General features: G+C 38.7%; 1 protein-coding gene across 1 annotated transcript in view; it reads left to right on the top strand.

Moving 5' to 3' along the window:
* The first annotated feature begins 2,463 nt into the window (after positions 1–2,463).
* The window catches only part of LOC136864225 (neuropeptide CCHamide-2), a 495,148-nt gene continuing 470,408 nt past the window's right edge, over positions 2,464–27,203 (top strand). Inside the window, exon 1 of the mRNA XM_067140951.2 lies at positions 2,464–2,590. Within this exon, the coding sequence (XP_066997052.1) occupies positions 2,503–2,590 (88 nt within the window). The 5' untranslated portion in view covers positions 2,464–2,502. The remainder of the gene's footprint in view (positions 2,591–27,203) is intronic.

Here is a 27,203-nt window from a genome sequence, read left to right on the forward strand (position 1 = left end):
GTGGGAAATAGAACGTTTACACTTTATACGAGTATTTCACTCACAAGCCTCTCTAATGCAACAATGAAGCATTCATTTCGTACAGTTGGCATGAATAATTATTTGTGCATTCATTTCATCATTACTACTGGTTGTATTGACACGATAATAATAATAATAATAATAATAATAATAATAATAATAATAATAATAATAATATCTTCAATATAAAACACACCCGGGCGACTGGAGTGGGACATTGATGATGATGATGACGATGATGACGATGATTTTTAATTAATTTCGTGTGGCTATTTCTAGCCGAGTTCAGCCCTTGTCAGGCAGACCCTCCGATGAGGGTGGGTGGCATCTGCCATGTGTAGGTAACTGCGTGTTATTGTGGTGGAGGATAGTGTTATTTTACGGTGTGTGAGTTGCAGGGATGTTGGGGACAGCACAAACACCCAGCCCCCGAGCCAATGGAATTAACCAATTAAGGTTAAAATCCCCGACCCGGCCGGGAATCGAACCCGGGACCCTCTGAACCGAAGTCCAGTACGCTGCCCATTCAGCCAACGAGTCGGACATGATGATGATGATGATGATGATGATGATCTTCATTATAGATTGTTATGCCTTTCAGCGTTCAATCTGCAAGCCTCTGTGAATTTGCTACACGTCGTCACAATTCTCTATTTGTTAAGAGTTCTGTGGCCTCATTTAGTTCTACAATTCTTATCTTTAAATCGTTAGAAACTGAGTCTAACCATCGCCGTCTTGGCTCCTTCTACTTCTCTTGCCTTCCATAGCAGAGTCCATTATTCTCCTAGGTAACCTATCCTCCTCCATTCGCTTCACATGACCCCACCACCGAAACCGGTTTATGCGTACAGCTTAATCCATCGAGTTCATTCAAAACTTAGCCTTTGTCTCCTCATTACGAGTACCCTCCTGCCATTGTTCCCACCTGTTTGTACCAGCAATCATTCTCACTACTTTCATGTCTGTTACTTGTAGCTTAGGAATAAGCTATCCTGAGTCCACCCAGATTTCACTCCCGTACAGCAAAGTTGGTCTGTAAACAGACCGATGTAAAGATAGTTTCGTCCAGGTGCTGACTTCCTTCTTAAGAATTAAGTTACTGTTGATCGCAAATGAGAGCTCACTGTAATAATAATAATAATAATAATAATAATAATAATAATAATAATAATAATAATAATAATAATAATAATAATAATAATGAGACAGTAACATTTTTACCAATCGCACTGTCTCATGAAATAGACAAACAGTGTAGAATGGCATGGACAATTGATACAGCGATATCAAATAATAACAGCTTGCAATCAAAACACCAGGGAGTGGTACTCAAGTACAGCGAATAAATCGTGTCCATCCAAAAGCAAAGAAACATCAGGCAAGTGAGAACAATCCCAATCATAAGTTCAAATACGGGAATCATGGCAATGGCCCTGCATAACGGACTCGGAGAGCAGGAGATGCCAAAACATCTATAGCAAAATATGCAGAAGGCGGTGGTAATGGCGACGACAAGGATCATGAGAAAATTCATGGGTACTCCAGTATTGTAAGGAAAATAAACGCTTTGATTTTGTTAAGCTGTATGTATTGAAGGTCTATGTGTATATGCTGTAATCCACTTGTAATAGTAATAATAATAATAATACATACATACATACATACATACGTACATCTACATTATAGATCTTTATGCGTTTCAATAATAAAATAATATATTATTATTATTATTATTATTATTATTATTATTATTATTATTATTATTATTATTATTATTATTATTATTATTATTATTATTAAGTACAGTTAAGTCGTAAAATGAGTTCATAGGGCGGGGTATGATGACCAAGTAACATCATCACCAACTCACCAAGGTAGCCATGACTCGAATTCCGCCAGTGGAAGTAGATATTTTTGGAATGAAAAGTCATGTCTCTTTGTTTCGTATATCCTGAAAAACAGGAGGTCCCGTGGCTTTGATCACGATATCAATAGGAGCATAAAACTACAAGCTTTATTACATTAAATAATTGATTTCTTTACTGCCCTTTCAATTTCGATAGATTTTAAGAGACGCCCAACCATTAAAATTCATTCCGTAGGACTTCTTTAATGTCCTGGAAGCCTCAGGTACAAGTTGTCGCATTTGAAGACTCTCACATGTCACCGATTTCAGCCAAGATCTAATCCAGTTGCGTAGAAACGGAAGGCCAAGAGAGAACCGACTGCACCTCAGAAGTCGAACCCAAATTGTGGTTCCTACCTTAGGTCCTTTATGTGAATAAAAACCACCGGAGTATGTGGGTTGTAAGTGTGATATGCCCTCCCCCGCCACCCACCTGGTCCTGTGCCCTCCCCACTCCCACGGCGGGGCGGCAGGCGCGGCGCCCTGTGCGCGGCGGACTCTGGCGCCGGTTTTTAAAAGGGCGCAGCTCACGGCTCGGCCAGACTTGTACCGGCAGCTCTGCTCAACTCCTCAACATGGCAGCAACACGAGCAGCAGGTCCTCTCATGATGGTGGCAGTCCTGGCGATTGTACTGGCGACTGTGGAGTTCGCAGAGGCCAAGAGTGAGTACCTTAACCTTCCTTCCTGATTATGCATGACATGTCTTCTCTTCGAATAACTATCCTCTTTCAGACACCAAAAATTTCAAGTCACCGAATTTTTAAATTGTTCGTAATATCACCTAATCAGTTATAGGAAGACAATTATTAGACACAGAAAAACAAATAGATGTTAAACACTTGATAAAACTGATATAAATCCTTACCTGTGTATTAGACATCATTAATCATTACAATACGACCAACTAAACTAAAGCTTTGGTAAAGCTAAATATACGAGAAATAATTTTCGTTTACAAAATATGCTTTATATCCCACCAAGTTATTAGTTAACACTGCCTTAACAATTGCGGTAATTGAAAATGTAATGAAATGCTACAACTGATTTGTACATAATTTTACGCGCTGATTTTAAACGTGACCGCAATATTACTCCATCATATAGCAATTTTTCACAAAGTTAGTGTGAAAATTTGGAAAGATGTATATTAATTCATGCTACAAAATAAGCGAGCACTGGAAAAAACAAACTGAAAGTTATTTCAATGTCCATGATTTTGGCAGAAAGTGATTCCTAACACTTAATTCCCTTTATCATAATTATGAAAGTGCCTTTTTACTTACCCTCAATCTCCTCCAACTACTTCTCCTGTTGTAAGTTGCGTGTATCTACCTCCTCACGCAAAAGTCTACTTACACTATTGATGAGTTCGAAACACGTATAGATATAAGGCAAAGATGTAGCATACTTAAATACCGCTTTTTAATTTTCGGAGAGTAGAAAGTGTTGCCAGATAATAAAATTTAGCTTTTAGGATGTATCTCTCGGTGAAAATTACGTATCACACAAAGATATCGTGAAATGTTCCAATTCTCCTGTTCTAAATTAATTAATATAATAACTTATAGTATGATCTGTGAATCAGGAATTCTATTCCATGAATGTAAAAGGTTTTAATGCGTTTAATTAATTTTTTGCGTTTATAATTTTTACTGTTTCTGTGGACATTGAAGTTTAAAATATTAGTTTGTTAACCGACAGAAGTTGTAAGTTTCTTTTATTAAATTTATGCAAAATCACCTTTTACTTTTCATATTTTCAATCGTTGACATTTCAGAAATAACGTGATGTCTTCACACGTAGCGAGTTAAAATTCCATGGTTAGACTGAAAGTTTCTCTTCGACAACTGATGAGTTTCTCGAGAATTAGTTGCTCCTATTTCTGTCAAAGATGACATGAATTTCTGAAAAGTAAACTAGTTGAGTTTGAAAACTTACTTTGCTTTTTCCGATATATAACAGAAGTTACTTTTCTAAATAACGGTACTCTGTGACCGTGAAAGCTGTTACTTGAAACGAACTTCGTAAACGCCTATATCAAAGTAACAGGTCGAGAAATATTAACTGATAATTATTTTACTTAGACTTCCTTGGTTCCTCTTTCTTTTGAGGATACTAATCTTGAATATAATGTCTACACGTGCATGAAGAAGAAAAATGCAAGTTTTAACACTTATTGATGAAAAACTACATAACTCAACAAACAACATCGTTTGCCTCAAAATATTCAGAAGTTCAGAACTTCTTAACATAGAAAATCTTTCATTAAGTGAATGAGATTCCTAGACACATAGTTTGAACCGTTAACTGAAGCTATGCATATTGTTAATTTTTGCACGACCTCTTTTGGCATTATACAGTGTACATCTATTCCTCCGACTCAATATGTTTCCATCTTTCACTCACTTCCTTACAGGTACAAGAAGAGTTGTATTTTTCTCTCGTTGGGTGGAAGTGCTATATTTCAGTGCGAACAGTACAGTTCATCACGTCTACAAAGCTTCTATTTATTTTATTTGTTTTTATAAATACTAATAATGCCTTTGCTGGCGAGATTTAGTGTTTACAGTACACTATGTCTTCTGGTATGGGCTATATCAAATTTGTTACTTTCATTGACCTGTCTCAGTCTCATCCTTGGCTTTGACAACATGAAAGTGACTGAGGTATGAGTGATGCTAGTAATACCATTCCTTATGCAGCCTGTCCTTGCTATGAATGGTGTGAAAATATCGCTCATATGGTCGGTTGGTGCATACATTTCAGTGGGCTTGGCAAACTGATATGTAATAACAACAACTGCTGGCTCGGTGAGGAAAGCAACGGGAAACTACATCACTTCTCATTTCCCTAGTACACCTCTTCAGTGACGCCTAGGCTATTTATGACAGCTGTTGGCAGAGCTGCAGAGGATCAAACCAGCCTTCGGGCTGAATACCCAACATACACAAATACTAATCAATTTAGAGCTTTCCTCTCACGTTTCTATATTAAGCTAGTAACTAGTTCATACTTAGCAATCCTATGAAGTCGGAAGACAATAAGATAATGTGCTATCCTCTGATACGCAGGAACAGTATTCAGTTGTGTTGTACATTCAGCACCTCTATGGGAATGATGTTGATTATGATGATGATTATTATTACTTTATGTTGTTGTAATAAGTTAACATTTTCAGCCTCTGTACAGGAGAAAACTCATTATCTCGTGCTTGATATATAGTTCCAATAATGTTTATTTTACGTAGTGAGAATTTGACACAGACGGTAACCTGAACTTCTTCGAAGAAACCTCTTCAAGTTATTCTAAGCTTAATCTTAAATTAATAATAAATAATAATGTTATTTGCTTTACGTCCCACTAACTACTTTTACGGTCTTCCGAGACGCCAAGATGCCGGAATTTAGTCCCGCAGGAGTTCTTTTACGTGCCAGTAAATCCACTGACACGAGGCTGTCGTATTTGAGCACCTTCAAATACCACCTGGACTGAGCCAGGATCGAACCTGCCAAGTTGGGGTTAGAAGGCCAGAGCCTTAACCGTCTGAGCCACTCAGCCTGGCAATCTTAAATTCGAATTGATCTCAAGAATATATGAGAAATATATGATTCATTTTGAGTTTATATGTTACATAATTTTTATACTTGACATTTGAGTATTTCGGTTATAACTATTTTTTTCATTTTTATTTACATACCAGAAGTGCATTACGCTGTCGCCCAGCTTTAATTCTTTCAAAATATCCAAAACTTGTTGTTTTAGTTTTTTATACATGCCAGACACTGATCACCTTCGCTAAAGGGTCTGCCTTACAGGATAATAGTAGCCACAAGAAATATTATTATTATTAGTAGTATACATCAACATTATAGATTGTTATGCGTTTCAACGCTGTCTGCAATCCTCTGTGAATTTACTAAACGCCATCACAATCCTCTATTTGTAACTAGCTCTGTGGTCTCCGTTAGTTATATAACTCCTATCTTTAAATCATTAGGAAGTCTAACCATCGTCGTTTCTCTCTACGTCTCTCACCATCCGTGGTCGAATTCATTATGCACCTAGGTAGTCTATCCTCCTCCATTCGCCTTATATGACTCCACCACCGAAGCCGGTTAATGAGTACAGCTTCATCCATCCAGTTCATTCCTAACTTAACCTTTACCTCATCATTCCGAGTACCCTCCTGACATTCTTCCCATCTGTTTGTACCAGCTATCATTCTCGCTTCTTTTATGTCTATTTCTTTCTAACTTATGAATAAGATATCCTGAGTCCACCCACCTTTCACTCCCGTAAAGCAAAATTGGTCTGAAAACAGAGCAGTGTGAAGGTAGTTTTATCCGAGACCCGACTTCTTTCTTACAAAATGTCCGGCTCCATGGCTAAATGGTTATCATACTGGCCTTTGGTCAGAGGGGTCGCAGGTTCGATTCCCGGCAGGGTCGGGAATTCTAACAAAAATGGTTAATTTCGCTGGCACGAGGACTGGGTGTTTGTGTCGTCTTCATCATCATTTCATTCTCATCACGACGTGCAGGTCACCTACGGGAGTCAAATCAAAAGACCTGCACCTGGCGCGCCGAACATGTCCTCGGCCACTCCCAGCAATAAAAGCCATACGCCATTATTATTATTATTATTATTATTATTATTATTATTATTATTATTATCTTACAAAATACTGTTGCTTTGCTGCACTTTAATTTAATCTCAATTATTATACCTCCATTCTGGAAGAAAATACATCCTAAATAACTTAATTGTTCCAGCCTTTTATTCACAAGCTTGCATTCTCTTCTCTTGGATTTCTCACCTGCTGACATCACTTTAGTCTTTGAAATGCTCCCTGCACCTATTTTCAAGTTTCAAGATATGAGACTACAGACTTTCGGAAGAATGTGCCATTAAGACCAAGTCGTCACCACGTTTTCACCTGATTGATCCCTTCCTCCGACTGAATACATTTCAGTAGATGGTCCATGTAAACTATGAACTAGAAAGGTGAAAGATTACAGCCTTGTCTAACCCCTGTAAGTACCCTGAATAAAGAACTCCCTCCACCATTAATTCCACTACAGCCCGATTGTCAACATAAATGCCTTTGGTTGCTTTTAATAATCTACCCTCAATCCTATAGTCCTTCAGTACGGCGAGTATCTTTTCCCTCGGTAGTCTGGCATATGCCTTTTCTAAATCTACGAAACCTAAACACAACTGTCTATTCCTATCGTAGCATTTTTTAATTACCTGGCGTATACTGAATACCTGATTCTGATAGCCTCTCTGTGTTCTGATACCACACTGGCTTTCATCCAACGTACTCTCAACCATTGATCACACCTTCCCTTCTAAAATGCCTTGCCTAGCATACTGATCAACGAATACCTCGTTGTTGGAATCCCTCCCATTCCCCTGCTTATAAATACGTGCAATTACGGCTTTAGTCCAATCAGGAGGTTTCTTACTTACATTCCATGCTAATATTATTAATCTATGAAGCTATTAATTTGATGTTGTGAGAAAAAAATTTCATGCCTAAAACCCCAATCCTCATAGCTTCCCATTGGAAATTTATTCCCTGTTCTCAAGGGAGGATTTTTACTATTTTTCTAAATATATAGGAATGTCATTGCACCTAAATCAACATCTACCCGACAAATGGAAATATGGAGCGTAAGGTGCTGTGGAATGTATGAATAACATCGAGTAGGTTTACGAGATGTAGGATAATAAGGTAGGAAACTGTATGTCAAAAAATATCTGTGCAGCATAATGTTCAGTCTCAGAGTACAGTAACCAATAGGGTAAACCCTCCAAGTAGTCCCCACAACGCGCTGACAACCATGTGGGAGAACCGAGCTCGATACCTGCAGTCGCTTAAGTGCGGCCAGTATCCAATAATCTGGAGATACTGGGTTCGAACACCACTGTCGGCAGCCCTGAAGATGGTTTTCCGTGGTTTTCTATTTTCACACCAGGCAAATGCTGGGGCTGTACCTTAATTAAGGCCACGGCCGCTTCCTTCCCATTCCCAGGCCTTTCCTATCCCATCGTCGCCTTAAAACGTATCTGTGTCGGTGCGACGTAAAGCTAATAGCAAAAAAATAGAGTGATGCGGAAGACGGTGGATACCAGTCGCCTCAACTCGCGCGAATTTTGCTGTCACGTGTTTCACAGCGTTAGTAATGTCCTCTCGTGTCACAAAGCGTCTCCCACACAATAGTTCTTTCACTTTTGGGGATGTAGTCAAAATCGCACGGAGAAAGTCCGGTGAGTATGGCGGGCGTTCCAGTATTTCCCACCCCTAGCCTAGATAAAGATCTTTCCGTTAAATTCTGTGAATGGTTCGATTTTCAATGACTGTTTCGGCTTGTAACTCAAGTAGTATGTGTCCATGTCCATGCACTGGGCAGTTACTGCACCTAGTCCGGACACTAAGCGGTCTTCCGGACCGTTGCACGTCGCTGCTTGTTTCACGTCCCGTGCTGAAATGCTGCTGCCCAACTCGCAACAGTTCGACATGGGAAGACTTTATTCCCCACAGCATCCACAAGTTCTCTATGCCATTCTTTTGCATTGCTACCCCGCGAACGGCCGATTTGATGTACGAACGCTGTTCAAGCCTCGTCATGTCCATTCTTCACGAAGCCTGACTCATTACTGCAGTCCCATCGCCCTGTACGTGGTACCTGGCCAACGCGCCACCATCTCGTGCTGTGCTATCCAGGACATATGGCCATTGTGAGGTAGCACTGTGAAAATTGCGGAAAACCGTGACGTATGCCCCAACCGTCATATATAAGACACCCTAATTTATCTGCCATGCATTTGTCCAAGGAAGTGAGTGCAGAAAATACCACACACAAATATTCAGAGTTAAGAAGTGATTCTGTGCTGAATGTAAACACATCATGCAGTTTACAGATTTTAGAAGTGAAGCTTCCATGGTGTGTAGAATTTATTTCTTTCTTGTTTCAGGTTGAAACGTATTGTTTTTTCTGTACATTCCGTACAGCTTACATTTACAGAAAACAACAACACTGTTCAAACCAGAAGAAGAACTAAATAAGTTTAAAGATTGGTTGCGTGGAGATGAGTGAACGTTTTTGCTCCCTGTTAACATAATTGGGAATTAAATGTTTCAAATTTCTTTCTCTATAAAAGCACCACGTAAGATGCTTCTATACGTCAGTTATAACCACAGTTACAGGACATCGTAGGGCACTTTCGCAACATAGACGCATTGAACAGGAAACATCTTACTTTGAGGTAAGATGGTGTCGTCCCTTCCCACTGAGAAGGCTAGCGCTCAGTGAGCCATCTGGTGACGAACGAAAGTACCACTTGTTCAAACAACGATATAACTTGCACACAAGTATGAAACAACGATAAATCTATCATCGCTCGGTACTCTGAGGGTAAAATCCAAATGTCCACCTCATACCTGAAACTAGATTCAGTTCTTTATCTCGTGGAGTTCCAGCCAACTTTGGGTCAGTTCAGGCGTGGTAGATGTTCCATAATTCGTTTCCTGGGGGAGATGCTGCAACATCGTTCTCTTCAGTCAAGATAGATAAATATTATAACTCATTATTGTCTTTAAATCCGGAATATAGTTGTCTTTGTTGAAATTAAAGTCATACTTGACAGCAGACTTACACTTTGCATGTATTTGTACCGCAACCAGGGAAGTCAAAAATGAATAAATCTCCCTGGATTGCGTTCTCCTATCCCGTGAATGTTAACGAGTTCCAACACTCGTCGACAAATTCTCTATCTGGGAGTAATAAAACTGGTCTGATTCGTTTGTTTAAACTGACTTATTAAGGAAGCTAGAAAGAAGTTTAGTCATTAATCTCTGCTACATGATACTCTGAAGGTTTAAGCTCTCTGAGATAGCTGTCAATAAAATTTGACTGAGACACATATTCATTTGAATTCTATGAGGGACGACACAATGCTGTTCTTTATTTATAAGATGGACTCGTTTATGAAGTGGTTAACGGAAGGAAATTGTCAACTGAATGTTTTCGTCTTGTTGTTTGAGTCATCAGTTCATAGAATAAATTGATGCTGTTGTCCCCATCACCTGATCCAGTGCCAACCTCTTCATCACTACACAACTACTGCATGGTTCAACCACTCTAATATGTTTGTTATGTTCACGTCTTGGCTTTCCCTTACCATTCTTGCCCTCGACTAAAGAACTCCTAGATACCGATTAATCTAGGCTTTCTTCTGATCAAATTTCACCAAATCGTTGTTCTTTCACCAATTCGATCCACTCCCTCCTTTTATTTGGGGTCCGATCTACCCATCTCACTTTCAATACTATTCTGTAACACCACATTTCAAAGGCTTATGTTCTCTATTCCTTGCACCAGTTTCATGCAATGCCATTCTCCACGCAAAGATCTTAAACGCTGTGCACCCGACAGTAGTAATATTACTACTGCGCCTGTTAGTTATGCTTCTACTACTGTGAAATTTCAAATTCAGCTGTTATCGAATAGGTTGCTTCTCAGAGTGTTCTCAATTTATTCTACCGATAGAATCTAATATTTTCCGTTTGTAGTTAGCAATGCTTCGTAGGAAGCATAAGCACATTTGCTCGGATATTCATGACGTGGCTGTGAGGGATTTTCTGTGGCACTGTGTTTTGTAAAATACAGTATCGTATGTATATACGATTTTAAAAGCAGAACTGTAATTATTTTTCCTGAGAGCCTAAATCATACACGGGGGTGGTTGGGGAGGAGGAGTGGTGGAGGGGGCATGTCACTCCAAAGCTTCTGGACGCATTTTCGATAAATATCGAAATATATCACCTAACAGCGTACGACATGGAGTATCGAATAGACATGTTGTCGCTCTCCAGATTCTGGCTGCATCTGTCGGGTTTCATTCCGAATTAAATCACCCAGCTTTACGCGAAGTATAGCCGAGAACAAAAAATTTCACAGTACTTGGTTATCTTAAATTTTGAATTAGTATCGTGTGCTCTCTACTCTCAGTTTTATCGGAAGAGAAGAAGAGGTTATATGGTATGGTAACATTAAATTTTATTCAATTTGTGGCTAAATCACGGGTGTAAAAGCAGTGTTTAGCATTTAATTGCACCATCAATCTATACTCAATTATTTTGCATCACATTTCAATTTTCCGCGATGATTAATCTATTAAACTGTTCACTCGTGTACTACTAACTGATAGTTCATTTTTATACAAGTGGTGACAGATATCCTGTATAGCTTGTTTGTCCGTCCCAGTTAGTGTATTTCAACCTCCTCTTCAAGACCTACAAATGTAACTTTATCGAGTATATCGAGCCCAAAGAGAGCCTTGGTCTTCCAAGAAGACTACTGTTTAGCCAAAAGGTGTGCGGATATGGAAGTGCCCAGTTCTCAGCGTACAGGTTTCCTCGTCCATATTGCTTATTCCTCTTGATCGAGTCCGCTGTCTCTCATAGCAGAGACCTCACTGGTTGAGTTCACGAGTTAGCGAATCTTTGGATGAGTTCAAGATCGAAACTGGGGCTCCAGGTAAGATTTCATGGTATGTCTGGGTTTGAAAATGTATATATAACCTGAAGAATTTGAATTCAAGGGTGAAACAAAAGTACATTTCCCTTGAAATTTCAAATTTTTTTGTTAACTTTTTTCTTTTGCTACTTATTTAACCGTAGCATTAACATCGGAGGTTTTCGACTACTGAGGGATGAGAAAGGGCTAGGATTGAAAAGGTAAAGGCCGTAGCCTTAATTAAAGTACAGCTCCAGCATTTGCCTGGTTTGAAAACGGGAAACCACGGAAAACAATCTTCAGGGCTGCCGACGGTAGGATTCAAACATTATTCTTCTTCTTCTCCTTCTTCTTATTCTTCTACTTATTATTATTATTATTATTATTATTATTAGGGCTCGTATGTTTATGCAGTAATAGGTTAGAATGCTAACTCGCTGAAAAGAGTAATAAGTAGTCTACCCACACGACGGTAATGCTATGAGGTTTGCATAAACATTAGGGGTTCGGCCCATTAGAACCCCTAGAAGTTCTGTTACTCCAATTACATTACGTTAGAGAGGGCTAGTAGACATTTCCTACTAAGTAATTTTGTTACTAAATAATTTGTAGTGGGAGTAACATAAATTCTAGGGGTTCTAATGGGCCGAACCCCTAATGTTTATGCAAACCTCATAGCATAACCGTCATACGGGTAGACCCTACTTATTACTCGCTTCATTAAGTTTGCATTCTAACCTATTACTGCATAAACATCCGAGCCCTAATTATTATTATTCCGCCCCGTTTTCCGCACGTTAGTGGGGTTGTGATGTGCCTTGTGTCACACGTGGACTTGGCGCAGTAGGTTGTGCGATGAGATGAATGCTTATTGAGATATGTACACTGAGGCAAATACAAAACTTGGTCCCCGAACCAAGTGAGTTAACTAGGCGCGCCTAAAATCCTCTTCCCAGCCGGGAATGAAACCCGGGACGCTCTGAATCAAAGAACACGATGATGGACTCTAGTACACCTCATTACTTTCTTGAATTTACCAGAATGTCAGTCTTCAGATGTACACACATAGTGATCTAGAATGCCGTGTCTTTCAGCATTATCTCATTAACTTTTGAAATATTCCTCACTACATTCTTGAATTGATTGCAGTTAGGTAGCCAGTTCGATATCAGAAGTGCAAACGTAACGATATAGGTTGCCGTGACCTACAGCATTCTTTTATTTGTGTTTCAATTATCCTTGTTTGCTGTACACTTACAGTTTACATCGAATACGTGTTTCAAGAGTCAGAGAACCAGTACATTGTCTGAATTATAATCGATCAACGATGCATACGACTAAATTCGTGTCCCATTAGAGGCGAGCTGCATGTAGGCTACTTTTTGAAATCACATAACAGCCTGCAACTGTTGTGCAATTATAGTTAGTTTAGAGGGGTCGCATTGCGAGATTTCCGGGAGGCAGGATGGGCATATCAATGGATTGCTGCACACGTTGAACATGATGCTTCGATAGTATGGTAATATTATCAAGCTCGGTAGTTGAACAGGTACATAGTTTCCAAACGACTGCGTAGTACAGACATTCGTGAAGATAGGCCTATTGTAAGGGCGTTACTAAAAAATAATGGCGTATTGCTTTTAGTGCCGGGAGTGTCCAAGTACATGTTCGGCTCACCAGGTGCAGGTCTTTCTATTTGACACCCGTAGGCGACCTGCGCGTCGTGATGAGAATGAAATGATGATGAAGACTACACACACACCCAGCCCCTGTGCCAGAGAAATTAACCAATGATAGTTAAAATTACCCACCCTGCTGGGAATCGAACCCGGGACGCCTGTGACCAAAGGCCAACACGCTAACCATTTAGCAATGGAGCCGGACAGGGCGTTACTGGCAGAACATAACGCATCCGCAGCTGAAATACGAATTCATGTGGCACCAGGGTTGTGCACATGTACCACTGGGAACCGTCTTCTTGCAGCAGGGCTATGAATACCTGTGCCTTTAGCCTGGGTTCCTATTCTGTCACAACACCATCGTGCACGTCTCCTGTGGTACCAGTTAAGGATCACTTAGAGGACGGAACTGAAGAGCTTGGTGCAAGAACCAGGTAAGTCTACTTTTGGCCGAAAATGTGATTGTATGCCCATGTAGTAGTTCATTCTTTGTTCCATCACTTAGTGTAAGAACTTTACAACTACATTCACAAAATTCAGATCTATACCATAATATGGACTTGAATGTGCTAACATATTGGTGCAAGAAACGGACATCTCCAGGACTTGTCGTATTATTGCACCAAATGACTCACGGCATGGCAGCATCTCTCATAACCATTGCACTATTTCCTCTCATTTCTACTAGAAGTCCCAGTCACTTGAATCGTGGCCTAGGTAACAAGTGAAGTGATCAGTCTTTTGTGCCATTTCATCGGTAACATATATACATATAACATCGCTTTTCTGTCTGTCATTCGCAGCGATATTGAGAAAACGAGAATGTCCCAACAGCTGATTTTGGTACCAGTTATAGACATTTATGTCTTCTTTACAAGAAAAATAGAATGGTTATCTCAGGACCATGACTTCTGAGCCTTTTTTAAAAGATAAATACGTTTCTATCAGCGAAGTTACTGTCTCATATTAGTCGTAATGGCGCATGTACACAGCTATATCTATCGGCACAAGGTCCATACTACGTACATCCTAACTTCTGTTGTCTTCCACAAATATATTTAGAAAACGTAAACGTTTGAGAGACATAAACTGGTACCAGATATGGGTTACAAGAGCAATGCAATGTTGACCATCGTATTAGAACTATTTATTGAAAAATACTTTCATGAAATGAATGAATCATATTTTCCATTCTGGGGTATGAAAACGTATGATCTTCAGTAAACGTAGCGAGCATGATATTTAAAAATTAAATGCAGGTAAACTAATTGCATTAGGACTCTTAAAATGTATAATAAATGTTAAAAGCATTCCATGTGTATGTGATGAAAATTTCATTATACTATTGTGAAGAGAATCCCAGCTGTATTAATCTGTATTTTGCCCAAAGAAGGCTGCTGAAATATGGCAATCACCTACACTCTGTCCTTAAATTTGACCAGGTTTTTCATGCAAGGTCGAATCCAGAGGGTTTCTTCCATACATCCAGACAACTGTGCAATACATGTTCCACTCTTCCGTCCACATTGATGTGTCGTGGAACTTTTTCCTTCCCTTATCTGTAGGGCTGGTGAGTTTTCTACCCTCTTTAGTAGCGGTAATGCCACTTTGTAAAGGACAAATGATGTCGTTGTTAATTTTCCTGTATTTCCGGAACAAAACTGAGGTACTCAAGTCAGCAGCATACCTTAAGCTGTACTTCTCTGGGTAGTGCTTAACACGTATAAATATTTCACTGGAATTCAGACAATCATTGGAATATCCTGCAAATACAGAAAGAGAAATGACTGCTAATTTTGTGCACTGGTTCTGTTAAATGGACATTAACATTAAATTATATTTTAATTTGTGTATATAATGCATAAAGTAAGCTATTGTCATGATAATAATAATAATAATAATAATAATAATAATAATAATAATAATAATAATCCTATTGTGGTCACTACTGCCGAAGTGCAACTCACTAACATAAACACCAACTGTCAACTAGCATGTGAATTTAAATGTCTTGAGCAAGACTCGATGTAGACAAATTGAAACGCCGACAGGAATTTTTCCCAATAACAAATACATAATTATTGGACTTTTATGTTTTCTTATAAATATAAATTATATTAATAAAGAACTGGAATTCCAGATACGGTTATTTGCGGCTGATAATATACTGTGTAGAGTAATAAGTGAGGTGTGGGATTGTGGACGACTGCAGGGGGACTTAAACAATGTAGTGAGATGGACAGGGGATAATGCATTGGCGGTAAATGGGATGAAAATTCAATTTGTAAGTTTACCAAGAGGAAAAGTACGCTCGGTTTTAATTCCTGTGTCCTGAAGATGGTTTTCCGTGGTTTCCCATTTTCACACCAGGCAAATGCTGGGGCTGTACCTTAATTAAGGCCACGGCCGATTCCTTCCAACTCATAGGCCTTTCCTATCCCATCGTCGCCATAAGACCTATCTGTGTCGGTGCGACGTAAAGCAACTAGCAAAAAAAAAAAATAATAATAATTCCTGTGTTGATGGGGTGATAGTACGTCATGGGGAACGATGTAAGTACGTAGGTGTTAATATAATAAATGATCTTCATTACGGTAACCATATTTACAAGGTTGTTAAGAAACGTGTTATGGGAGTATTTAGAGGTTGTAGTAATGATGTAAAGAAGAGGGCGTATAAGTCTCTGGTAAGACCCCAATTAGAGTAGTGTATTTGGCCCACACTACTTAATAGAAGACCTGGGTAAGATTCAAAGACAAGCGGCACGATTTGTTCTGGGTGATTCCCGACAAAGGAGTAGTGTTACGATAATGTAATGGGAATAAGGAGACGAGCTGCTCGGCTGTGTGGTATGTTTCGAGCAGTCAGCGGAGAGCTGGCATGGCATTAGTAGACGAAGCTTTTAAAAGTAGGAAAGATCATAACATGAGGACAAAGTTGGAATTCAAGAGGAAAAATTGGGGCAAATATTCATTTATAGGACGAGAAGTAAGGTATTGGAATACACTCCCCAAGGAAATGTTCGATAAATTTCAATGTTCTTTGAATACATTTAAGAAAAAGCTAAATAACAATTAATAGGGAATCTACCACCTGGACGATAGCCTTAAAATCAGATGATAGATAGATAGATAGATAGATAGATAGATAGATAGATAGATAGATAGATAGATAGATAGATAGATAGATAGATAGATAGATAGATAGATAGATAGATAGATAGATGATAACGTGAATGGCATGGTGTGCGTGGGCTTGCGTGTCCCTCGAGTCTCGTCCCCGTGGTCCTACATCTATGAACCACTCAGCACCCTCACTTCCCTTGAGGCTGAGCCTTAAATTCTGTCACCTACAAAATAACAAGTTTACTCTCGTGAAACATGTCTCTGTGGACCATTTACCTTTCAACAGAAGCTCTCTGTCAGCCTTCCGATGAGAACTCCTTTAGTATTAACTCGCTATGGTGTAGCCATCGTTAACGGGTTAGTTTTATATAATTGCTACAGTAATATCCTCTAACGGAGATGAGTAGCAGCAGAAGACACCTCAACTAACAACAATAGCTGTTCAGTGTCGTTATTCTTGATCGAGGGCTTGCGGCATTGCATTAGTGTATTAGAGGTCTTGACTTTCAGGCCTAACATGTGTGATTAATTTTCCCCTCATTCTTTGAATGATAGTTCCTCTACGCTTAACTCCTGATTTCGATAGTAATCATTATCTTCCTAATCAACAAGCGTGGGACGACGACGGTTAATGAACACGCGATTTTGCAGTAGTCTATAAAACAATAATTACGATAACAACCGCCACAATCGTAATTTATTCCGTTACCATGACAACTGAATAGTATTTCCACGTCAGCAACTCATTGTTGATAGACCAAGCAATACAAATTCGTATCAGATACAGTGGACATTTGTAATTTTAATTATGTACTGAACCCATGACCTTGTAGTCCAAGGGTTCATTAAATCTTTTGGATAGAACTTGCTTTTCCGATTTTTTATTTTTGCAATTTTGGAAAACATGTAGTAATCGAGAATTTCTCCGTTATTATTCACTGTACGGTGGAACGCATCAAGCATAAACGATTGGATATTATAATCTGAGTAAGTTTTATATTGAATTTCATAATCGATCCAACCATCCGATTCAAAATAGAATGTGTGCAGCCACAAGACATTTACCGCGAGGAAAAGAAAATCTATGAACCGGTAGCTGAATACTTCAAACAGAAATACGAATTGAAGAAAGTCTCTGTCTTTGGTTTAATAATCGGTACCCATGGGACTATTCCAAAGACGTTCCTAAGTATTTGCAAGTCATTTACAATCTTTAAACAATTAGGTCAGGATGTGATCCTTTTCGCACTGAGAAGTTTCAAGAAAATTCTGTGCAGTCATTTATATCGTTCATATGTGTAGGTAGAGGATATGAAAATTTTCGGAAAATTTAACATTTTACTCGAGTTAATTATATTATAACTTCTTTTTTGTTGAAAATAATATTCCTTTCCTTATGGAAACCTGCAATGACTGAGAGAAAATAAATTTAAAAACCGGATATCACTGAACTTGAATACTAAATTTTAAGAAATTTCATCGAGTCGTTTCCCTATGATATCTCAACAAACAAACAAATGAACAAGTAGATTTATTTGATCTAAGATTAATTTTGTCTAGTACACGTAATCCGAGATAAAGAAAGGCAAATTTTGAAGCATACAGATAAAATTATGATGGTATTCATATGTTGTTGTTTGAGTCATCAGTCCACAGACTGGTTTGATGCAGCACTCCATGCCACCCTACCTGTGTTAACCTTTTCATTTCTACATAACTGCTGGATCCTACATCTGCTCTAATCTGCTTTTCATATTCATACCTTGGTCTACCCCTACCGTTCCTACACTATAAACTTCCTTCAGAAACCACCTACACAAGTCCTGGGTGTCTTAAGATGTGTCCAATCATTCTCTCTTCTTCTCCTCAAATTTAGCCACAACGATCTCCTCTCACCAATTCGATTCGGTATCACTTCATTCATGATTCCATCTCACCTTCAGCATTCTTCTGTAACACCACATTTCAATAGCTTCTATTCTCTTTATTTCTGAGCGAGTTATCGTCCATGTTTCACTCCCATACATTGTATAAACGAAAGTCTTCAAAAACATTTTTCTAATTCCCAAATCAATGTTCGAAGTGAGCAAATTTACTTCCTTAAGAAAGCCTTTCCTTGCTTGTGCTAGTCTGCATTTAATGTCCTCCTTACTTCTGCCATCGTTAGTTAATTTACTACCCAAGTAACAATATTTATCTACTTCCTTTAAGACTTTATTTCCTAATCTAATATTTCCTGCATCACCTGACTTGGTACGAATGCACTCCATTACTTTCGTTTTGGACTTATTTATTTTCATCTTGTACTCTTCACCCAGTACTCTGTCCATACCATTCACCAACTTCTCCATATCTTCTGCAGTCTCAGATAAAATAACAATATCATCGGCAAGTCTCAGGGCTTTGATTTCCTTTCCTTGGATTATGATTCCCTTTCAAAATTCCTCTTTGATTTCCTTTTACTGCCTGTTCTATATAAACCTTGAAACATTATAACTGAAGATTGTTTTTTATATAGATTGTAGATAATTCTTCTTTCTCGGTACCTGATCCCGACCACCTCCAGAATCTCAAGTAGCTTGGTCAATGAGCATTATCAAATGCCTGTTCTAGATTTATTTATATAGATAATATATAATGTTTTTTGATACTAAAAGCGCAGCTTTGTGCGAAACCCTCAAAATGAACTGCTATTTAAGTGTTTCGCGGTATAGGCCTAAGTCAAAATCTTATAGCATTTTCGACGTGTAAAGGACGACCAAAGCTCGAAGCAGATTTGTTTTCTAGGGTTAAGGACTGAGACATCACCTACGTGAGTCCGTCTTCATTAATATTGTAATGTCGCCTACTCGAGAGCGGAGTCAAATCGTGTTTCGTCACGTGAGGCACGATACGCAGTATTCTCTGCGTGTCTGTGTGACCCGGTCATGTAACAGCGCTCCATTATTCAGTGGCTGTACTACTTGTAGGATGAAAGTCACTTTTACGTCCTTTCGGGTAATTCACGCGCTATAGACCCCTTTCTAATGCTCATGTGGAAGGTGTGTCAAGATGTATCTTTTTATTTTTAATGGCGGTCCAAATAGAAGAAAAACACGAGAGTAAGGGCCACAAAGCTGTACTTGGTTGCTGATATTATTATTATTATTATTATTATTATTATTATTATTATTATTATTATTATTATTATTATTATTATTATTATTATTATTATTATTAAACCCGTGGAAGTATTAATGGGTTTATTAATTTATTTATGGCCAGTCAGTTGCTAAATTCAAGCCAAGTGGAAGCTCGTAATTAATGGATCAGTAACAGGAAACACTATCCTTGCAAGAGGAAGCCAAATGGAGATCACTCCCAGTAGGTATATAGATGATTTATTTTACCTGGAAAGTTTAGGTATGTTTGTCCCTGTCTTGCATTTAACTAGTAAATAAATACATACGTATCGGTAATATGAAAAATGAAGCTAACTTCCACCCTACTACACTATCTAGAAGGTATATACACAAGATATCTAGTATACTTTAGTAGTGAAATAGACTACTCTGTGTAGACGGATAAGAATGCGGGAGAGAAAATCTTTCTGGGTGGAGAGTACATGCCGACAAGACTAACAAAGTAAACTTTTCTTCTTCGTCTTCTTTTTAATTTGCTTTACGTCGCACCGACACAGATAGGTCTTATGGCGACGATAGGATAGGAAAGGCGTAGGAATGGGAAGGAAGCTGCACTGGCCTTAATTAAGGTACAGCCTCAGCATTGGCTGGTGTGAAAATGGTAAACCACGGAAAACCATCTTCAGGGCTGCCGACAGTGGGGTTCGAACCCACTATCTCCCGATTACTGGATACTGGCCGCACTTAAGCGACTGCAGCAATCGAGATCGGTAACAGAGTAAACTACAGTAGGTTTGTATCGTCTTCAAAATATCGCCGATGACCTTTAACACAAGGCGTAGCTGTAGCTGATATACTCCTTGTACATCATCTCGACTTTCCTTACAAGTCCTTCAGGCAATACCTTCTCTCTTGTGATACTGTCGTATCTATAACTGACGTATGCCTTTGGCTTGATTTTTGTCTACTCCTTACCTAACCATTCGACCAGCTACTTGTCTTGCAAATAAGATAAGGTTTAGGACTGGAAAATGTAGTGGCCGTCACAGTCTCGAAATGTGTGCGGTGTGAGAATGAAAAATCTTGAAAAACTGCTTTCAAAGGCACTTTCTTCCGAATACAGGCCTACAGCTAAACACCCCATACCGAGGAGCCCATATCCATATCAACAAAATAATATGTAATTCTGAGAAAAATTTTTTTGAAATGCAAAATCGGTTATAATTTTTCTTACGTGAGCGTTAATGATACTTTTTTGAAGTACCTCCATTCTGGCCCAAGGTCAGAATATTCATACTCTGTCATAGGTCTAGTTTAATCTTACAACAGCTCTTCCGAAGTATAATCCAACGTTAAAGCCATGAACTGTCAGGTGTTAAATATATGAACGGGGTATGATATCCTTTAACATGCACTGAGTACAGGACAGTCTGAGACACAATGTCGTGTTATAGGCTATACAATGTTTAGAGTAGCAATATATATTATTGAGAGGGCAACGAAAGGGAGTTTGAAGTATTTCCACAAGAGATTGCCTTGAAATTAGTTACCCAAGATAAGCGAATCTCACAGACACTCAAAGAAGGTGGAATTAGGATATATTTGAAATTCAGAGTAGTCTCAACTCAAATGACGAGCTCAGCCTTGCCTTCAAGCGCACAATTACACCCACATCTCAGAATGGAAATGCCTCTCTACCGAATCATCTGAATATACTGTATCTCATTCACCACCGAACACAAGTACGAGGTTTATTGATTTGTTTTAATGACGATTTTATAATTTTTCACTCTCTCCCAGCCCAAGGGGTTGCCCTAGATTCCAGTAGTTCGGTGTTTCTGGCTTCGAAACTCCTCTTTCCCAAAGATGTGTATACATCTGTAACAGTGTTAGCTCTGTTTCACATTAATACAGTTTTATTTTGGGCAATTTGAATATACTGTAGAAGTTCACAAAAAATTTTGTACTTGCTACGGGTGCCAGTTTTACATGTTCATTTTCCGTCAATGTACGTTCTAATATATGTCTTTGCAGTAGTTTTGGTTTCTTTGTCACAGAATGCTGTGCATCAGAGTTGGTACTATAGCTCAAATGATACACTGAATATTACAGTGAAGTATTTCTACAAGAAAATGCCTTGAAATTAGTTACTAAATATAAGCGAATCTCACGGACGCGGGAATGAAACATTCAATATACATGGGATCACACACATGAAAATATTTATGGCTGATTTGAAGATTGGACAAAGGCTCAACGTTATAATATCACTACAGTTATAAGAGTGGTTCATGGTGTGAATTACTATAGTTACGTCCTAGTACGTGAAGCATGGGCAACGGCTCATTGGTCTAGTAAGTGGTGGTATACAGTAGATATTGTACACCGTGTATCACCTCGTGATTCTTCAGCATCCTCCTCCTTGAACCAAGTATTCAATTCAGCTGCTACATTGGATTTTACCCCCATCTCCATTTTCACCTACAGTCCTCAAGGTAGAAAATATATGACTACATTCGTGGGAACCTAAACAAGAAAATCGATCTTTCAGAATTCCTTCTTTTAATATCTTCCATGACTGATAATAGAGATCCAAATTGATGTAGCATTAATTTAATTTGAACTAAAAGATTTGAGGAGGAAATAATCGTAAACAAATTTGATTAATTACTTAACTAGCATGCACATATTAAAAACACTCTAACACCCACCGAATTCACTGGCATTTGAATCTTCTTCATTCAACATAGGAAGTAATCTATGTCTGTTCTGGCACCACTTGTCTTTATTATATATAATTCCACTGTAATGGGGATACCTAGTGGTAAGAACGTGCTAAGTTCACCCGGAAGGACTCGGGTTCAATTCCCAAAAACTCTAAGAAACTCTATTTCCGCTTCTGGAACTGCACATGGCCCTGAGGTTCACCCAGCCTACACCAAATTCCTAAAAGCAAAGGCAGTAAAGATGGGGCTATCCACTCTATTACACTTACTGCCGAGGCTAAGGATAGTGGAAGCCTTTACCTTACACTCCTTCAAGGGCCTTCGAGACCTGTACGGAGATGGCTTTGCCTTTGCTTTGCATTCCACTGCAGTAAAGAGATTTCTACATGCCGATTGTTCTGCTGTCTAAGAACGAAAGCGGAATTTTGGTGGTCAGTTACTATGCCCAAGTTAAATTTTGTCGAATGATGCCGTGTACACCACCAGAGATCTTTGACATGCCAACAATAACCTCATGTGGCGCCAACATTTGGGGTCATCCTACAAAAAAATCGAATATCTTAGCCGAAGTCGAACCTGCAATCATTAGCCATACTCCCTAGCATTGATCGACCGAGACAGCTACTGCTGTTCTAAATATTCAGTGACCGGCAAACCCTGAACATACAAACAATGGCAGTGACAAATGATGAACGATATCGTAAAGAAAATGTCAAGCTCTGTGTGAATTTATCAGAAAGTTGGTGTCGACACTTCTCTCGTCCAATTGAACACGACTAATCTGACGTGAGCGTCTCTCTCACCAGATACACGCTCACAGGTTACTGGGGGAGAAGCTACTTCATCACACTGAAGTAATGTTCGTGTCCCTGTTGTTGAAACATATTTACTAATAGCCGCGATGTTCTTCCGATTATAGGTACTCAGTAGAGTCCAGTAAATACGAATTTATTTGTTTATTTATTTATTTATTTATTTATTTATTTATTTATTTATTTATTTATTTATTTATTTATTTATTTATTTATTTATTTATTTATTTTATTTATTTATTTATTTATTTATTTAATAGTGACGAATTAAATGCTCGTGGACTTCTCTTAGACATAACCATGTCAATACAAGGTAATAAGAGGAATATTTATATTCAATTAAATAAAAACTATGCTAAATGAAAAATTTAAGATGATTTAATAATAGAAATGAAGGCACAACTATGAAAAATGCAAACTGTAATGTCAAAAAGGAAAACGGATAAAAACCAGTATAATTAAAAAGTAAGCCACTGCATGAATGGCACACAGCACATAATGATGAACAGTGACATTAAATGACCTTAAACTCTATGTATAACTTACGAGATAATAACTAAAAATCATACCTGCATAGTTTATTGATACATCATGCGCGAAGCATCTCACACCGTCGCCAATACAGCCTACCACCTTCAAGTCAGTGAAACTCGACCAATTGGAAGGCCAAAACAACGATGCCAGGATGCCATTAACGCCGACATAAGAGCACTCCATCTACGTACAGCGTAATGATGGTTTCGATCGCGCGAAATGGCGTTCCGTGATCCATGAAGCGGACCCTGCACAACTAGGGTAAACGCTTAGAAAAAATAATAATAATAATAAAGCAAATATTATTACACGAATAAACTACTTCTTCCTTATCTAGTTTCCCCCTATTCTTTGGAGTCATGTCTGTACATGTATTTCACCCAGTTTTAAGGCCAGATGCCCTTGTTGACGCCAATCCCTTATGGAGGGATTTATTCACTCGTTGTTTTGTGTGGTGGTCGGTAGTGTGATATGTTGCGTCTAAATGAAGAGAAGTATATTAAGGCGAATATAAATACCTAATAGTCGAGACAGAGGAATTAGCTAGGCAAGCCTTAAAACGTCGGTCCGGCCGGGAATCAAATCCGGAACCCTCTGAAACGAATACTGCTACCCTGATCACTCATTCACAAAACCAGGTAATTACACTACTAAACAATTGTTAAATGAAGATTTTACTAATCCACGCATCACCCTAGCACAATACCCCATCCTACGCTACGTCACCGGTATTCAGCAGGTAATTTCGGTACTTAGTCTAAATTTTGATATTGTCCTTGAGTTCCTGACATCAGCTGGAGTGAATTCCAAGGTAGAGGCTCAGTCATAACAAATAATCTACTATACTCAGAGGAGCAGTTGATGGTAACAGCGAGGGAAGTGACAAATCGAGTGTTTCTATTATTAACTTTCTATTATTAACTTTCGGTAACAGGAATGTTTGGGTGATATGAAGAAAATTTTAGAAATTCTAAAAATCATTGTTATTTATTGTGTTTAGTTAATTTTGATACATATCCCAAGGTCGGCTTCGGTCATCAGTTCCGTGAACTTTTGTGTGAAGTCTATCTAATAACCTAATACCCTGCGCTATTGCATTAGTAGTTTATGAAGATTGTCCGATGAGTTGATGGTGATTATTCCTATAGGGGAAGTAATGTGCAACTAGACAATCACTCCTATCAAAACTAATCAAAGCTCAGCTCCATGGCGAAATGGTCAGCGTGCTGGCCTTTGGTCACAAGAGTCCCAGGTTCGATTCTCCGCAGGGCTGGGAATTTTAACCATAAATGGTTAATTCCGCTGGCACGGGGGCTGGGTGTATGTGTCGTCTTCATCATCATTTTATCCTCATCACGACGCGCAGGTCACTTACCGGCGTCAAATCAAAAGACCTACACCTGCACGCACCGAAAGCCATACGCCATTTCATTTCTTTTACACCAATCAGAGGATAGCAGAAGAGATCCGATACTTCACATATCGAACTTCACTGTCGGCAGCCTTTCCCGTGATTTCCCATTTTCATGCCAGGCAGAATCACTCCAGAGTCACGGTCACTTCCTTCATAATTCTAGCCCTTTCATGTCGCATTGTCACCGTGAGGCGTAAAACAAAAAACAAAAAGTAATAGCCATAAAGTGGAGGAAAACAGAAGATTACCTATGTCTTACCGTCGTGATCGGAAGAGAACAAAATTTGACCGAGAGAGCTCGGATTGGAAAGTTGAACGTAATGGGTCTATAAGAAGTAAGTAAAAATTAGTAAGAGGCTCGGCTAGGACCCCATGGTCGTAAACTCATGCTTCGCAGTTGAGAGCCACCGAGGTTAGAAGTGAATTGAGTGATAGGAACTTGGCGTTCGTAAATGACATGCATCCCATTTACTGGTCTCGACCAATGTTGATTAACTGCAAGGATCGAGCGAGAAGTGATGTATTCAACATTGCATCGTCACTGATCCACTTGACTGGAATGAAATACATTTTTTCTGAAATAGGAACACACTGCATTCAGAATTACTGTTCAAAATTGCCATTGTTCTGGATGGCAACTAAATCCTATCAAGAGACGTCTTAAGTTATTTCGAAATAGTATAAAATATTATGTGATACGTAAACAATATTTTGCACCAATTAATCGTTGTCATCGAATAATACAAGAAATGAAATTTGCGAAGAAATAATGTTTATTGCAGAGAGGACTTTTAACCAATCGATGTGACTACTGATATGCCGCGCACTGCCAGGTGCTGAGTAACAGAGCGACAAACATTCTAAAACGGTTATGTCATATCTATACCACAACTGGGTAACTTAACAATGACATTATCGTAAAACAGTCTTGAAAATTTCCTTGAAGCCTAATGCTCTGTTGCAGAAAATTACCTAACTAAACCTCTGAAGATATGCATTTAATTCGCGTAAAACATATTTTGTTATATTATCTGAATATCGTTGAAAAATAGATTTTTTGAAATTAAAAATATTTATGTAGTTGCACTGATCTGAAATTTTTGAGATGCGTTACCCAGTTTTTATTGTTTAAATGCAGTATAGCGGTACGCAATATTTAAGTATATTTACGTTCCACAAAATTACAAACTGACTTAACACTTGTAGAAAAATGCAATAATCTTTCATACTGAGTTCCCTTGTGCATTTGATTAGAATGTTACAAAATTGATATGATTTTTATTTACTTATTTACTTGCTGTCGGATGAGGGTTGGTCTCTATCACCTCGTCACTTTGGACCTTCCTTAGCGGGTTGGTACTCTGGATATAGAGCTGGAGGAACTGTTTTGAATAGAAAAACCAGAGCATCATAGAATCTGCACGAAAAAAAGCGTTCTGCCTATAATACGGAAACTGTTCATTAGTTTGTAATAATGAGAAGAGAACGAGGTATTAAGGATGGAATGTTTAAGTGTGTAGTAAAAGTTGATATATTATACATTGTTAAGTTGTGGGGAGCACACGGGTGTGGATAGTGTGTATACGTGTATGTGTGTGTATATATAAATGGGAATTCTCTGAATGTTAAAGGATAAGTATGACGGCCGGTAAAAAGGAGCTAAGCATAAGGAGATATGGAAATGTACCTGGAAAGTAAGCGAGAAAGGAACCTGTTGACCAAGTAGTTAGGAAGAAAAAGAAGGAGCAAGGTGGTGGAGTTGTTTAACGTAGTGGTGAGAGAGGGAGAGATAGGCCTGACCTATCTCAAGCTAAAGTGATGAATCAGACCGACTGTACTTGTAGAGTAGAGTAAGGAAGAAAATAGTATTAGGTTAGAGGACAGTATGATATCAATGAGACAAAGAAAGAAGAGCCGAGTTATGGTATCCGTCTCGGCAGGAGAATGCAGATGTAGCATGCTACATGTGGAGCTGGCAATCCCCCCACGTGTGAGCTGCTACATTGAGGAAGGGTGAGGAAGTTAGAATTGACATCTTAAGGGGTCTATGAGGGCTCCGTTTCCGGCCTCATGAGACATGTCTGGTCACGGCATCCCAGGGAAAGGTGGTCGTAGTTCCTCACCAAGGGGGTGATGTCGCAGTCAAACAGATTTAGTTATAGAATTAGTATAAATTTAGTTGTAGTTAAGTAGTTAATTTAGCCATGTATTAAGAAAATGCAGAGGTAGTATGTTACATGTGGAGCTGACTATCCGCCCATGTGTGTGCTGCTACATAGAGGATTTAGTATAAAATTAGTTATAGATTTAGTTGTAGTTAAGTAGTTATTCCAGCTATG

This window comes from Anabrus simplex, chromosome 1 (genome assembly GCF_040414725.1).
Source record: "Anabrus simplex isolate iqAnaSimp1 chromosome 1, ASM4041472v1, whole genome shotgun sequence".
Classification (NCBI taxonomy): domain Eukaryota; kingdom Metazoa; phylum Arthropoda; class Insecta; order Orthoptera; family Tettigoniidae; genus Anabrus; species Anabrus simplex.